The 15,235-nt window shown below is 40.5% G+C and overlaps 1 protein-coding gene across 1 annotated transcript in view; it reads left to right on the forward strand.

Moving 5' to 3' along the window:
- Positions 1-15,235, forward strand: part of b4galnt4a (beta-1,4-N-acetyl-galactosaminyl transferase 4a) — a 114,939-nt gene that overhangs the window by 49,507 nt on the left and 50,197 nt on the right. The window contains exon 3 of the mRNA XM_026364709.1: positions 10,724-10,822. Coding sequence (XP_026220494.1) covers positions 10,724-10,822 — 99 coding nt within the window. The remainder of the gene's footprint in view (positions 1-10,723; positions 10,823-15,235) is intronic.

The raw sequence follows: 15,235 nt of genomic DNA on the forward strand, positions 1-15,235 counted from the left end.
TGTGTCACCACCAATCAATGTTCTCCTCTGGCACAGGAAACTGTAATAATGCAATAAAAGTTCAAGATGCAGTACTGTCATGCTCTCATGCCTAACTATGCTATTAAGAAACTGAAATGACAGAAAGTATGTTTGTAAAAATGGTATAATACATGGTTATACAGGTTTTGCAGCTTTGTGTGGAATAGTGCAGCAGAGGGTTATCATAGGGTGTGTGGGTGTCCTGAGGACTCTTTATAGAGAATTACAGGTGATGGTATATGTTGGTACAGTACATGTCATATCTGATCTGAGAAGAAGCCTGCAGGTAGATGAAATTACGACCCACGCACCTGGTTGAAATCGATGGAGGCTCCAGAACAATGTGGGCGTGCTGTAAATAGAGGAGAACACAGTGTCCTGGAATGAGCTATAAATTATCTTTCCACCTTCTTCCAGGTGTCCAGAGATTGGATGGATGGACAGGTGGATGGATGGATGGATGGATCAGTGGGTATGAAACATAAGTGAGGTTTAGTAAAGGTACTGAGCGAGCGTTAGGTCAGAGACACACACACACAGTGACAAACTATGATGAAGATTCATTGCGTCTTTCTTGCTGCCATCCATCTCCACTAGCATGCACAAATACCATTAAATACCCATGCCACCAAGTTGGTAGTGGGTTTGCTGTGTGGGTGCTAAAATAGAGCTGATGTCAGAGGGGTTAGAGACAAAATTATGAAATGTGAAAGTCGGGCAGAAAAAGCAAGCCAAAATGTCAAACTAGTGCACAGGGGACAAAGGGGCTGTTTATATCAGCAGGTGTTTAAAATGCTGCCATTTTTCTCTGTAGTGGCTTTTTTAGATACGTAGAAATGATTTGCACAGCACAGGCTCCCTGTGAAGCCTGACAGGTGAAGCTGGCATGATAGAAAAGACAGTAGCCATCCTCTGTGTAGACCCACCAGACTGTCATTATTAGAAATACCATATATACCTTTAGAAAAGTTGCACAATGTTCCTGCTGTCAGTTGTTTTTTTTCTTCTTAAATTTAAATCCTGGCTCCAGTTTTTAAACCTGTAACCCAGAGAAGACAAAAATGTCAAGGACTTTGACTTCTGTGAAACACAAAGCGCTTACTTACAATGTGTTTTTTTTCCAACACAATTGCACAGGTGTGTTCGCGTTTCTGCAGTTTGCAGCGTGACTTGGCAAAGTGAAAGAGCTGTGGGGCCGAATGAAAGCAGCACGTTGCTGTGAAGAGGCTCTAAGGCTATAGTGGGCTGACAGGGACTTTAAACACAAAGGGCAATTTTAATTACTCTTTGTCTGTCATGTTGTCTTGGTGACAAAGAGGCTGAGGGATGTTAGGCAACATCGAGCAACGTACTGTAGAGTCAAGTGAAGGGAAGAGAGGAGAGAGTGAGAGTGAGAGTGAGGTGTAGCAGAGACCAGGCCAACCTATAGATGTGAGATCTGTAAACAGGTGGACAGCTGATGAAGGGAGAAAAGAGAGCACTTTAAAAACTTGATGCATGGACTCAGAGCTATAGAAGTGTTTTTCTTTTTCTGAGGTAAAGATTGAACCTGAAATGTTCACTGGGCCAAGAGGTGACAGAAAAAGAAAAGGATGGCAAAGGATGTAAAGATGAACATGAAATAAAAAAAACACAGTAAAAGCCCTCTCCCGGTGCCACAGGCTTTGCTGACACATTTCTGTGTTTATTTAAGTGAGGTTTTTGTTTACTACTTTATTAATGCCCATGGGGAAATTCAGGACACAGATGAATACTGCTGTGGCTGCTAGCTCCTCTCACGTCCTCCTGTCTCCCATTGGGCAGCTTCCCAAATTAAAAGTATTAAAAGGAAGCAGAGTCAAATAAATGGAAGACTTTTTACTATCTGTGCTTAGTTTGATGTTGGCTTGTATCTTTCACTCTTTCTTATGTGGTTGAAGTATTTCATTTAAGTCTCTGTTTTCCTTTGGCTCCATAATAGATTTCCTTTATCAGTCTTTAGCTGGGACAAGGAAGCTAAGCTCATTCTGACAGATAGTTACTTAGTCTGCTTTCATTAATCCTGGTTAGGTTGTGGTTGTACCAGCTCTTTAAGAAGACTTGAGATGGAGTGCTTGGCAAACATTCCTAAGAGCACTTAAAGAGCTTACTTAATAAGCGGTCCTTCGTACATCTAGTCTGGGACACACTGGTTTTGTCTAAAGATTTCATTGTGCAATCTCTAGACAGGAGAAAAAGTGAGGTCACATTAAATTAACAGCATTTTTCAGTAGACAAGGAGAAAGGAAAGAGCTGAAAAGTTGCCCTGGAAAGAAGGATGAAGAGAGGGAGGGAAATACTAAAGCATGACAGAGAGGCCAGGACTGCTGGTCAGCAGAAATGCAGCAATCAGGCAAGCAGTAAGAAACCTGGGCCACATATCACAGATACTGCACGTGAAAGGTGCTGCAACACGCATCTGACAGCCCATATGTCTCACCTGTACTTTTTTTTTATGTCAGAGCTTGTGTGATTGTGAATACATTTACATTATGACTACACAGGGATTCACTTGCAGTGCCGTTGACTACCGTATATATTTTGGTGGAAGCTGAATGTTTTCAGTAGAACGTTGACTCTAGACACATGGGGGGAAATTAGGGAACAAACAGATGGGCAGGCACAAATGACAAAACCAACTAAATATGATATGCTGACCAAGAGTTGGATACAGTTGTTGATTTCCTCCACAGAATACAGATACAAGTGAGACAGGGTTCACAAAGACCTAGAGTATGCAGCTAATCTTCAGTGCATGTTTTCATTTTTTGCTCTAGAAAATGTATTGTTGTCTTGTTGCTCGCTGCAGGGGAGATAAATAGCCACGAGCGGTAATTGTCAGTTGACAACCGCTGCACGGTACCAGCCACTTTTTTCCCCTTGCACTCCAGAATGACGGCCGAACCACAGCACTGGCACAGCTCACCTGTAGTCCTCTTTCAAAGCAGTCATTTTGGCCTTTCACACACAGGTGTAACTAATGGCTCGATTTCATTTAGATGCTGGTGTGCGCCACAGAACAGCTCCGGTTACTGTGCATGCTGGCTCACCGGCCTGGTTTATAGGACAGCCAGATCAAATGGAGAAATTGTTGCTGTTATTGGTTTGGCTTTTTTTTTTTTTTTTTCTTTTTTTGATCTAGACAAAAAATAGTCACTGTTAGAACAGAGAGGACAGTGTTTATGTACAAACTTTACATGAAGGCCAAGTTACTTTAGTTTGGAATAACAATAATAAAATACCTTTGTTCAGTTTAGAACTGTCTTTTCAGTAATAGACACTTCTGTTTTCCTGATTGTATTGATCAGTATAAGGAATACTTATTATTACTAAATATTAACTCAGTAGTATTGGTGTGTACTCTATTTTAGTTAGCCATAATTTTAGAGCTTTGCATTCACTGCCAATATATTTCACTCCCATCTGTGCCAGCGTATCGTTGTGTTGACAATTATGACCAGGAAGGAAATATGTGTGCAACTATTTTTAAATGTGTTATTGATAGTTGAAGATAGATAGTATATGGAAGTAGTATCAGTTATTGTGGGCTGTTGAATGGCTTCATTTTTAATTGTGGTCGAGTTTATAAAGGGCCACATTAAAGCCTCCAGAACATCATTAAGCCCTCCTTTCAATCGTAATTGATTCCAGCATTTTAATATATCTCCTTTCACTAACTAAGTACACGTAGAGCTGTGAGTGCGTTTGTCTGTTTATGTGCTACATCTTTGGTTTTAGGTCAGAGGAGCTTTTAGGTGTAGAGTGGGAAGAGGGAACTGTTTATATTAATTGTGCTTTAATTTCCTGGTACCCGAATATGTGCTTATATTTTCGGTGTCATGTGCAGTTAACAGTATGATGCTGAAATTCTCAATACAGACAAAATGCATCTATGGGTATGCATCGTGAAAGCAATCTTTAGCCACATGGTTCAGAGATGACCTCTTCTTCTTGTTCGCCACCCATAAAAAAGGAAAGTAACCCCAAATAGGTTTTCAAATACTCACACTAACAGCAGCTATGCAAAAAAGTTGTATTAAAATCCATTGCTTGCAGACAGCCCGAGTGACGGTAATTGCTGAAGCATTACTCAAAACAATGTGCACATTAATTCATACAAGCAGTTTGAGTTTTGGTCAGTTTGGGCTCTACTTACCATCCAGACCTGCTGGTCAGTTTCCACATTTGCATTTTCAAACAGATGAATTTGTAATGCAAAGCAAGCAAACACTCACCAGATGTTCTCAAAATCTGACCCCACATTGCCATGCTTCATTTTTCCTGGTGTTGCACTTGAAATTGCAGATATAATGCTCTAATTCACTTGATCATATTCACTCACTAACAAAATTGTATGGGTTCCCCTCCATCCTTGGTTTTGAGGTACTCTACTGCAAATGCTACAAACAAGAGAAAAACACCTTTGCTGTCAACATCCTTGTCATTCTTCTTAGAGCCCGACCAACCCCTTTGTCAGTTTGTGTATCCATCTCTGTCGGAGACCGCCTCAGTTTCTCCGCAGCAGGCTTAGTGTTGATTAGGTCAAATTGAGCACCGAACAGGTCGGGGATGATTGGCAGTTGAATGTTTGCTTATTCTGTTTGCCAGCTGCCCCATATCACACCCCATCAGTAATAATCAGCCTGGACAGAAAACCCCAGGCATAATATAGATGATAGGCCTCTGTTCTTTATTCCTCGTTTTCCCGCTAATGTAACTGTGGTAGAGAAGGCAGAGGGTAATGCATTTTCTTGCTCAAACAGTATAAAATCGAGTGCTTTTCCATCAAAGGGAGAGAATAGCATAAGCTCAGATTTTGGCTTTCTGTGTTAACTCTTTGCATCTGCTCTCTGTCCCATTCCAGTCATTTCTGCTTTGCCACTAATTTGACCCGTATCTTATTCTAGCTCTACATCCATCCATGCATTTCCTTAACCGCTTGTCCACTCAAGGGTCACGGGAGTGCTGGAGCCTATCCTAGCTGTCATAGGCCGAGAAGCGGGGTACAACCCGGACAGATCGCCAGCCCATGGCAGGGCAGACAGACAATGAAACAGTAAACTTTGATTTTGAATTAGAGAATGTGAAGTGTTAGTGCCCAAAAGTGACAACAGAGATAAAACTCTTCAGACTGCAATTGATTCCAAGAGAGATTTAATTGCTCCTTACAGCGTTTGTCTTTAGAGGTCTGCTGTATTGATGTAGCCTCAAGCTACATGATAGAAATCCTAACACCTCGTCACTGATCTGTTCGCCTCATGACTGCACACCTAAAATCCAAGCAGGGACTATATTTCTACACTCCAGAACACACCCAGGTATGCACAAACATCATCACATTAAAACCAGTTAGTAAAATAATAGATGCTCATCCTCTGTCTTTTCTCTCTCGACTGCAGTTTTTCGTTTCATCTGTCAGTCTCTCCCCTTCTCTCCCTCTCTCCCCTTCTTCTTCTTCTCCTTTGTGTCTTATTGTCTCCCTGCTGTACTCATCTCTGCACCATTAATCTTCCGACCAATGAATTGGAGCCACTGACTCTATCACTCCTATTATCGACTGCAGCCATCCCTTATTTATGTTCCATTTTTCTCCCTCTCTCCCTCACTCAGCCTTTCTGCTGTTGTTCCATTGACCGGCATGTAATTTCTTACATGAATAATGCAAGCAGCATGACAAAAATAGTTGCACTCCTTCCTTCTCTTGGCTGGGATTTGTTCTGCAATAGTTTCAACTGAATGCACTTGGGCTGATTTCTATTCAGCAGTGCCAGCTACTTTGTTAAAAGGCATAGGGATTCGGATGTAAAGGTGCTGGGGAACCCAAAGCCGCATTCTTACTGAAATAGACTAGAACGGGTGATTGTTAGATCAGGGTGCAGATTTATTCAACCTCTCCCCGGACAGTTTATTAGACAACATCCAGGGAAGCCACACCAACATATGGCAGTCTGAGGCAAAAATTGGATTTTAGTTTCAAGCGGTGTTTGCTGATGTGCCAGTGTTAGATGTATATCAAAGTGTTCAGCTTTCATCAGGCAGCTTTCCCAGCTTTTCAAAACAATGGGCTCCATTGCAAAATGTACCAAATGATCTCAGATTAAAGCAAATGAGCAACTTTGTAGACACTAATTGCTCAATTTACTTGTGGAATAAGTACACAGAATGTGACTGAAGGCAGCCTTGTTTGTGATTGTGTTTTCTTGCTGTATTTTAAATATCCTAACAAGTAGAACAGTAAAAAAACACCGTACAGCACTGATATCTTGTTGTGAAGAACAGTAACAGCTCATTAGAGACATGTATTTGTGTGCCAATCGCTGACTTGCATCTCTCTTGCTCTCCTTTCATTGCGTATGCCATGTGAGGACTTCATTTCCTACAGGTTTGTGGTGGAAAGCCTGGTGTTGTCATGGTGAGTGTGTTGGAAGGTAGTGAAAGATCGGGTGCATGCGAGTCACACTGAAGACATTTCTAATAATCACCTTGAGTTTTGTAGCACTTCTTATCCCATGGTAGCGTCCAAGGACTCACATTAATCCCCACAAGAGTCTTGTGAAGGTAATTCAGTTATTTTCTGCCTCCCTGTCCTGACATGCCATAATTGGTTCTCTAAGGTAGAAACTATAAAAAAAAGTACTGATCACACATCTTTTCTTTCTTTATCCAACTCAGTTCTCTGTAATCTGGTGGGTTTCCCATGGTTTCCTGCAGCAATAACCTATATATATATATATATATATATATATATATATATATATATATATATATATATATATACACACATATACATATGCTTAATACAATTATTAGAAAGCACTGTGTCACATTGGAGTCGGCCCTGACTAGACCTCGGCTCAGCTGCATTTGGTTTTGTGTATTTTGTTCTTTCTTTCTTTTTTTTTTACCATTCACGACAGCTGTGAATCCCAGTGTCTGAGACTTGCAAAGCAAAAATCTGGCATTGCGGCATTGCAACGTCACATTACATAGAGAGAGTGTGTAATACTTCACAGAGCTGTGTGGTACTGCTTTAAACCACGCAGACACTGGACTGTTCAGTAAACAGAGTTGTTCAGAGGTCGGAAAGGGACTCTGGCAGTCCGCAGTTGCTCCAGATTTTCTCTGCGCCAGAAGGATTTCGGAGGACAACAGCATAAGGGACTGTGCACTTAGAATCTCTCAGTGGTGCTTTTTTCCATTTTATCTGTTTTGTTTTGTCTTTCTCCATTTGTCTTGTGTTATGTTGCTTATTCTCTACTTCCAGTCTGCCACGCTTTGTCTTTATGTCTCTTTTTCTGTCTCTTCCGTTCATTTCCAACCATTTTTCTCTGTCGAGCTCTGTCAGGTTATGCATCAAGACAGGTGCTATCTTGTCATCTTCAGGGTGATGTACTGTCACATTCTTATTCGATGCTGTCTGATGCACAGTGTGATGTGTCGGAATATCTGTTTGCAGTATGAAAATCATGCTATAATTTAGAAACATTATCAGTTGTGAGCAGGAAAATATCCCAACTTTTCTTTTTTTTTGTGATGAATCATTGCCTTAAGGCATTTTCTGCGTTAAAGGTCATCTGAGCATCTTTGCCTATAGCTAAACATTTTAATATGATAACAATGAGCCTCCAGTCACCAGAAGCCTGTTGACTCAGCAAGACTATAGAATGAATAATGGGAAGCAATACATTATTATATTAGCACTAATTAGCATACTGTATATCTCAGTAGAGGTTAACATGAATGGAGAATAATGGAATTTTCCAAGTTTAGTTTTTAACGGACCTATTGCAGGTTACTGAAAATTAAAGTTTGATTTGCTGGCCTTTGGGAGCCATTGAAGCCATCAAGGTGGGTGGAGGTCAAGAAATTTGTGTAACCATCCCCGGATCTCTCCTCTGCCCTTCCTCCCACTTTTTTTTTCTTTCTCTCATGCATAAAGTCTCACGCTTCCCTGCAGACTTATGCTTGTTTGTTTTTAATAAGGAAGATTAATTAAGCTCATTGGTATTCTAGGACACTGTCTTCAACTTTTTTGCTGTGCTAGAATCAGCGAGGTCATCCATCTGAGCTGGGCTGCGTGAACATGGGAGTCTGGAAGGAAACAACCGGGAGGCTTGCACCCATTACTGTGACATCTTTGGTGGATATTAGTGACTTGCTGATCAGGCAGCTAATTTATCAATCAATCCTTTTTAGATAAACAACTCTTCTGTGCGTGTTCATACATGAAGCAGTTTAGTTTAGATGTAATTAATTGCTACTCTGCTTCACTCGCTCTGTCACTGATGCATTGCTCCCAAAGCAAATACCCACATTGTTATAAACTATTCATCATCCTGTTTGAGTGAAAGTCAACAAGGTAAATATCAGTATAAACATATGATGAATAGACAGTCTCATCAGTGTGATTAATATTCCCTGTTTTGCTTAGATGTTTAATACATAAGGCCATCTGACAGGCCCTTTAGCATCAACTTTAATTATCAGTGAAATGCGATAGAGCAGCTCTGGGCCCAGTGCCAGAAGAATGGAGATCTGCTTTGAGTTAGAGATTCTGACTCTGAAATAATGAGTCACGTAAAATGTTACAAGTATTTCTAGGGCACTGGAAGTAATGACAACATCTTGCCCAAGTGTAAAGTCAATACACTATAGCAGAGGAAGACACACGGCTGATGAAGGATGTAGTGCAACTTCAGGTCAATGAGTTTAACTGTACCTTTTAGCATTGCATCAACAAGCAGACTTCGAGTTGGACTGAGCTGAGGCAGCACTTTAGGAAAGTGGTGTCTGTGTGAGTTACAGTTCAAACTTGACTGGTGGTTTTAAGTTTGGTGTGTTAGGGTTTAGGGACAAGATCATTTCTAAAACACCTGCCTCTTTAAATCACAATCAGTAACCGCAGATCACAGCTTCATCTTTATTCAAACAGTCATCACACCTGTTCTAATAGTGAAAGCTGATTAGCTGGCGAGGTAACTGCCTGTCGCAGGCAGGAACACAAAATCTCTTGGCTCCTGGTTTGTTCACGACTAGCGGGAGACGTCACAGAGACGATCCAAGGTTTCAATTTTACTACTGTACAAGTGCATAGCAACACCAAATTTTGCTGTGTTTATGACAAGAAAAACAACACTTCAAACATGGAAAAAGAAAAACACTCAGCAGCACATAGTGTTAATGAGAACACAGGGCCGCAATGATCTGAATGCTAAACTAAAACTGTATGAAGATGTTTTACTCCGTTTTAGGCAGAATTTCTCCCGCACTCAATAATCTAGAAATAGGTCAAAATGTGATGCAGTGTGAAACATTTTGTACTTCTGTGGAGTCTGTTACTGTAAATAAATTAAATAAATATTGTTACTGTACTGAGATAGTTTAGAGTATAGAGTCTGAACGTTACAATAAATGAGTGGTTTACTGTCGCACCATTAATTAGCTCTGTTCTTTCTTATTTTTTATTGTATTTAAGAGATTTAGACTGTTGAATTGTCCAAGCTTTTTAACCAATGTGTCCAAAACATTTTGCTGCAGGTGTTCCTCACTGTTAGCGGACACAGAGTCTCGTACTTTTATTCTCCTGCTGTCTTCGTTTCATGCAACACAGCAACTGATGCAATGTTAACGTTATGTCCTTCACCGTGGATGTATGCGTGAGTGTTTGTGTGTCACACAAAGAGCCTCTGGGTGCGCACACACATCAGGCACTTTATGCTGCTCTAGTGGCAGACAGGAGGGGAGCCTGTTGTCACATTTCTTCATCATTACCTTCCCTGCCCTCCTTCATCTCGCTCCCTTGGAAGTTAAAAAAGTAATCAAAGGCTTGGCATCTGACAACTCTTTGCCTCTTCCACTCTAAAAATGTCTTTTTCTTCCCTTATTCTTTCGCAAACACTGGCGCCTTCGACACAATCCCCTCATTTCAGGGGTGCAGAAAACCTCTCCGGCTTGTCTCGGAGGAGGGATGCCTCTCTACGACATCCTCGCTAAATGGAGAATGCTCTGCCACTCATTTAACAGCTCTGTGATTCAGTTCCTCCTCTGGGAGCCCAGCAGCCTGTTACAGCCTTTTGTATCTTCTCACCGCTGGCCGAGAACTTTGTGCTGCCCATCACACCATAGCATTAACATGTCTCTTAGCACGCCACGGAGAAAGACTCCTGCATTGCTCTGAGGCTAAATCCCAGATCAGTGGTAGAGTTTAGACTCCCTGCAGAGGAGATTTTGGCCAGCAGGGTGAATGGTATAAGTATGTTTGAGATTAGGGGTTTGGCGAGTTGAATGCTGGATGAGGACTGAATAGAGAAGAAGAGATTCCACGGGGTCTTATTAGTAGACTGCAGGGGAAATAACAACTTTAATGATACACATGTGTGATGTATGGCAGTCTCAGCAGTGTGTACTGCACAGAATATACTGCTGGATGCTTCCATGAATTAGAAGTGGCTGCAGCTTTTGCTAATATTGCTAAAGTAGTTGATTTTATCATCTATTATGTAGCTCATGGAGTGGAGTTAAGTTACCCGAGTGATGAATGGATGGATTCATGCTACGCATTGATGACTTTAGCCTTTAACCACAGAGATTCAAATCATCATTTATTTTTTCCTGTCATCAGTGTTTCTTAAGATGAATAAGTGGATCCTATTTTATGGGTTTTTTTTTTTTATCTTCTCTGAAGGATGACGAGACGATCACAGGAAGAGCTGATGGAAGAGACCATACTCGCATCCGGAAGTTCCTCAGCCAGCACTACAAGAAATTGCCATGGAAACCAGAGGTAATACTTTTTAAAATGTCTCTTTCTTCTTTCTCATGCTTGCTCTCTGTCATTGTATTTTTCCATCTCTCATACGTAAGGATTATTATTTTGAGATCCCTTAGGTGGTTTGCAGTTTGTGTGATTCATAAGCTGAACAACTCGCACACAAACAAAACTTTCATCATGATTAACCTTTGCAGAAATAGATTTAATAATAGCACTTCATCTTTGATTTTGCAATTGAGTCTTTTCTTTTCGTAAAATACAATTTACCTGCAGATGTCTTGCTCACATTTTCTCTCAGCCAGTATTTGCAGTCTAATAATGATCCAGTCATTTTCTGTGCTATTATCCAAAGAACAAAATGTTCCTTATGGGTATGATGATAAATTATTGCGTGAGAATGATAATATTTCATCCTAAACCATTAGCAGGTTATATTTAAAGGCACCAATGACCAGAAGATTACAAGCTGATGTGATTCATCCTAATTTTTCAGCTCACTTGCTGATGTGCTTTACACACCCCGTGTAACAAAAGGAGCAGCAGACAGGTCAATTAAACAGTGGATTTGTAATAAGGAAAGCAGCTCTAGGTTTTGTAACCTGTTCACCAGAGTTTAATTAAAGGATTTTGTGCATGTCTGTGTGGGTTTATTAGTTGTACTCTAACTGAGGTTAGGTTTTAACTGTCTCTGAGCACCACAGTAAACTCACTTTTAACTTCTAACTTCTCATAGACACAAATAGGATGCAAAGCAGGAAATACAGTTGCATACAATTGTTTCAAGTAGACTGCTGACAAACTCTGTTTCTTTTACAATATTGCCAATCATTCACTGTCTTGTGCTCAACCTTCTTGTTGTCTCTGCAAAACATTAGAGATTTAGTTTTGCACAGGACAGCATCACAGGGGGCCTGTGCACAGGATGGGTCTGGTAATGTTAAAGTGCCTATATTATATCCCTTTTGGGGCTTAAAAACAGGTCCCTGAAGTTCCCCGAAATGTGCAGACAGACCCAGGACTGCACTGTGTTATAATGGTGTCAGATGCACATGGTACTTTATCAGTTGACTACTGCCATAAAATGGTTTTACACGATGCTTGTAGGACATCCTGACTGTCCAAGTATGTAATTCGCCCGAAATATTTTTTTGCTCTTGTGTCTGGGAGAAGCTGCTGTTTTGCTGTTTTCAGAGTGAGTTTACTGTAGCTCGGAAAAACAATGTCGAACTGAAGTGTTCAGTCGAGGTTGTTGTTGGCAGTGTTTGGACCGACCTTTGACAGTACGTCATTTTGAGAATGAATGAACCGTTCAGGGACAAAAAAAAAAGGAGGGAGTGCACTTCTAACATACATGTGTGTCTACGTGCACCAGTAGATCATATAAGTATACAAAAGCAACCAAAAAGTGAATTTTGCATATTATCGGCACTTTAAAGAACAAACATAACAAAGTTGGAAACTTCAGCTTTATACAGTAGATTTCACATGGATTATTTCTTTTTTATAATAGCTTAGAAACATCAGTTGCCTGAACATTCACTTGAGGGACCTGAAAGTAGATTATGATTTTAGCATAATTAAAAATGGAAATTTGGCATAATTTAAAATATTTAGAAAAGACCAGGCACGGCTATGAAACAGCAAAGCTAGGACCACAGCCAGACAAGCTATCTCAGTCTGGACCATGTACACTAATTGCACAAATGTAAATGTATTTCATGGTCTGATCACAGCGTGACGTGATATTATGAACATGAACAACAACAGTTTATGTGCTTTGTGGTTGATCATTATGTAACTAAAAACTGGTGAAACCACGGGATGCTTTTGCACTCAAAGACATATGCATGATTTAATTGACCAGACATAATATCCTATTTATGGTTCGGATTGGAAAAGCAAAGCACCCTCAAAAGCAAAAAAAAAAGTCTGTAAACATCTGAACCAACTACATTTTGCATTAGGCGTGACTAGCATCAAAACCCACTTGTAGAAGTCAACATGATATTTCTTTGACTTAATCCCAGCCTACTCATAAAGGAACATGCCATTTCGTTTCCATGAATATTCTGCAAATCTAGCAGCAAATGTTTGATACATTTCTATAAACTTGCATCTTCTAAAGTCCCTTCCCCTCTTATCTCCGACTTTTGCTATGTCAGGCCTGAGCCAACTCTGTCAGAATCCGTGGAGTGCAGCAACTCTTCTGCTTTTCTCACTAGCTATCTGTCCTAATTACCAGAACTAACTTGTTTTCCTGGTGCACAGCCAAGATGGCAGAGGTCTGAGGGGCCACTGAGCTGGCACTGTCGGAGGCGTAGACTCAGGCTGGTGGACATAGAGTGGTGCCATATGCCAGCTGTCACAGACTGGCAGAGGTCACACGGGTATGCAGAAGCATTCAGACAAACCATACACAAAAAACTCAGCTGTTGAGGACAAGAGAAATGAAAGGATGCTGACTTTATGTCAGGAAATAAATTGTATTTTTGGAATAATGTGCCATGATTCTGACCTGTATCGGTTCCAGCAGGTTGCTTTTAGCCAATACAGGTGACTTAATGAGGTTTCCTGGCCAATGAACTCATCCAGAAGTGACAGGGGATTAACATAGACATGTGGAGTTGATACTCTGTCAAGGACACCAGCATGTTAAGGACATTGACACAGGATAGAGATGAGACAGAGACATTGTTCACCAATAGCCAGGCAAAGAGAGATAAAAGTCATTTGTAGGAAAGATAACATAGAGCCATAGAGAATTTGAGCATAATGGACAATTTTATTGAGTCCGGATCAAAAAGAAAGACTTTTTATGATTTCTTTAAATGTTATTTCTCCACATTAAAGCCACAGAGTGCACAGATTTACCTTGAATCAAATCAACACCCTAGATGTATTATGAAGATGCTTAGTGAGCTGAGATTCAGGAGGTGTAGAGAGGATAAACGGCAGTCTCCTAGCTGATGGACTCAAATGTCTCCTGGCTCTTTGTAAAAACAAAGCTGGAGATGGAGGTTGTGTGTGTCTTGTTGTGTGTACTTCTGGTACTGCAGATTTGGACAGCCTATTATTTATCACTCCAGAGGAAAGTGAGAAAGATATTTTGGCACAACGTCGACACATGACTCAGGTAGGAGCAGTGATCACAGCCAACCCTGTCTCCTGAAAATGAAGTCAATTACAACTAAACTGCATTAGTTTAGCATCAGTGTAGTTGCAATGGAACAATCATATAATAAAAATGTTGTGATGGAGCATTTTTATGAATGAATTAAGTGCTACATTTATCAACAGTGACTGAGTCACAAGGAGGTGGATGGGGAGGATGGAAGACATATTAGGAAGACAGGACTGACAAGCCACAGACCCAAGTTCACATCCAGAGTCCAGTGTAAAGTTTAGGGTTTTGTCAAGAAAGGCACTTTGGTTAAAGTTAAAGAAAGATCATGTTTCAGAGCACAAAGCCTCTGCGTGTGAAGTGACTGTTAGATTTTTCTCTATTAAACAATCTTACCCTTATATTAACCCAGTACCTGAATCAACAATAAACCCTGTAATAATGATAAGGCGGTGGACTGCAGGATTAACTATCTTTGTGGACAACAAAACTGGATACTGTGGCAGACAAAAATATGTTGCCCATATACATTTGATTAATAATTGTGAACATATCCTCATGTTTATAGAAAACATCATTTGATTGCTATTACAACATATTTGAGGAGACTGGGTCATGTGATATTTGTCTATCCTTATTTTTCCTTCTGCTTTCTATATATTCACAAACTAGAGGCAGAAATTTATTACACCTGCCTCTTATTACAACTGAATGAGTGATCGACAGTGAAAAGAAATTCTGCTCAGCCTTTTGTGCCCTCTCATATTCCTCAAATTCATATATCCACTGCATTCATACCCATCCCCCTCCTTGACATGACAGGATACATGTAATTGCAGGACAGATGGCAGATTATACAGACCCTCATTAAAGTAGTTGATGAGGCTGGAATCTAGTCATATGAACCTTGTCTTCCATTTTCTGCTGCTCTCATCTGTGTGAAATGAGTTCTCATTAGCTCTTCCCATATAATCTCTTCTTTCAAACCTCTGTACCTTTGAAAACCCACTTTTCCTTGCTGGATGTACCCACTTATCCCACTTTCTTTTCTTTCAGAAATTGTCAGACAAATATGATATAGACAGGAGAAATCAAAATGTTCTGGATAAAATGGATGGCACCATGTGTGTTCAGGCAATAACATTCCCCACATGTCATCATTGCAGCAACTCAATGCATGTAGGCACGTCAAGACAATCTGCTAATTTAAACTAAGAGAGAAAGGTGATTTCAGTGACTTTGAACCTGGCATGGTTGTTGATGCCGGATGGGCTGTTCTGAGTATTTCAGATACTGCTGATCTA

The sequence above is a fragment of the Anabas testudineus genome, chromosome 6 (genome assembly GCF_900324465.2).
Source record: "Anabas testudineus chromosome 6, fAnaTes1.2, whole genome shotgun sequence".
Classification (NCBI taxonomy): domain Eukaryota; kingdom Metazoa; phylum Chordata; class Actinopteri; order Anabantiformes; family Anabantidae; genus Anabas; species Anabas testudineus.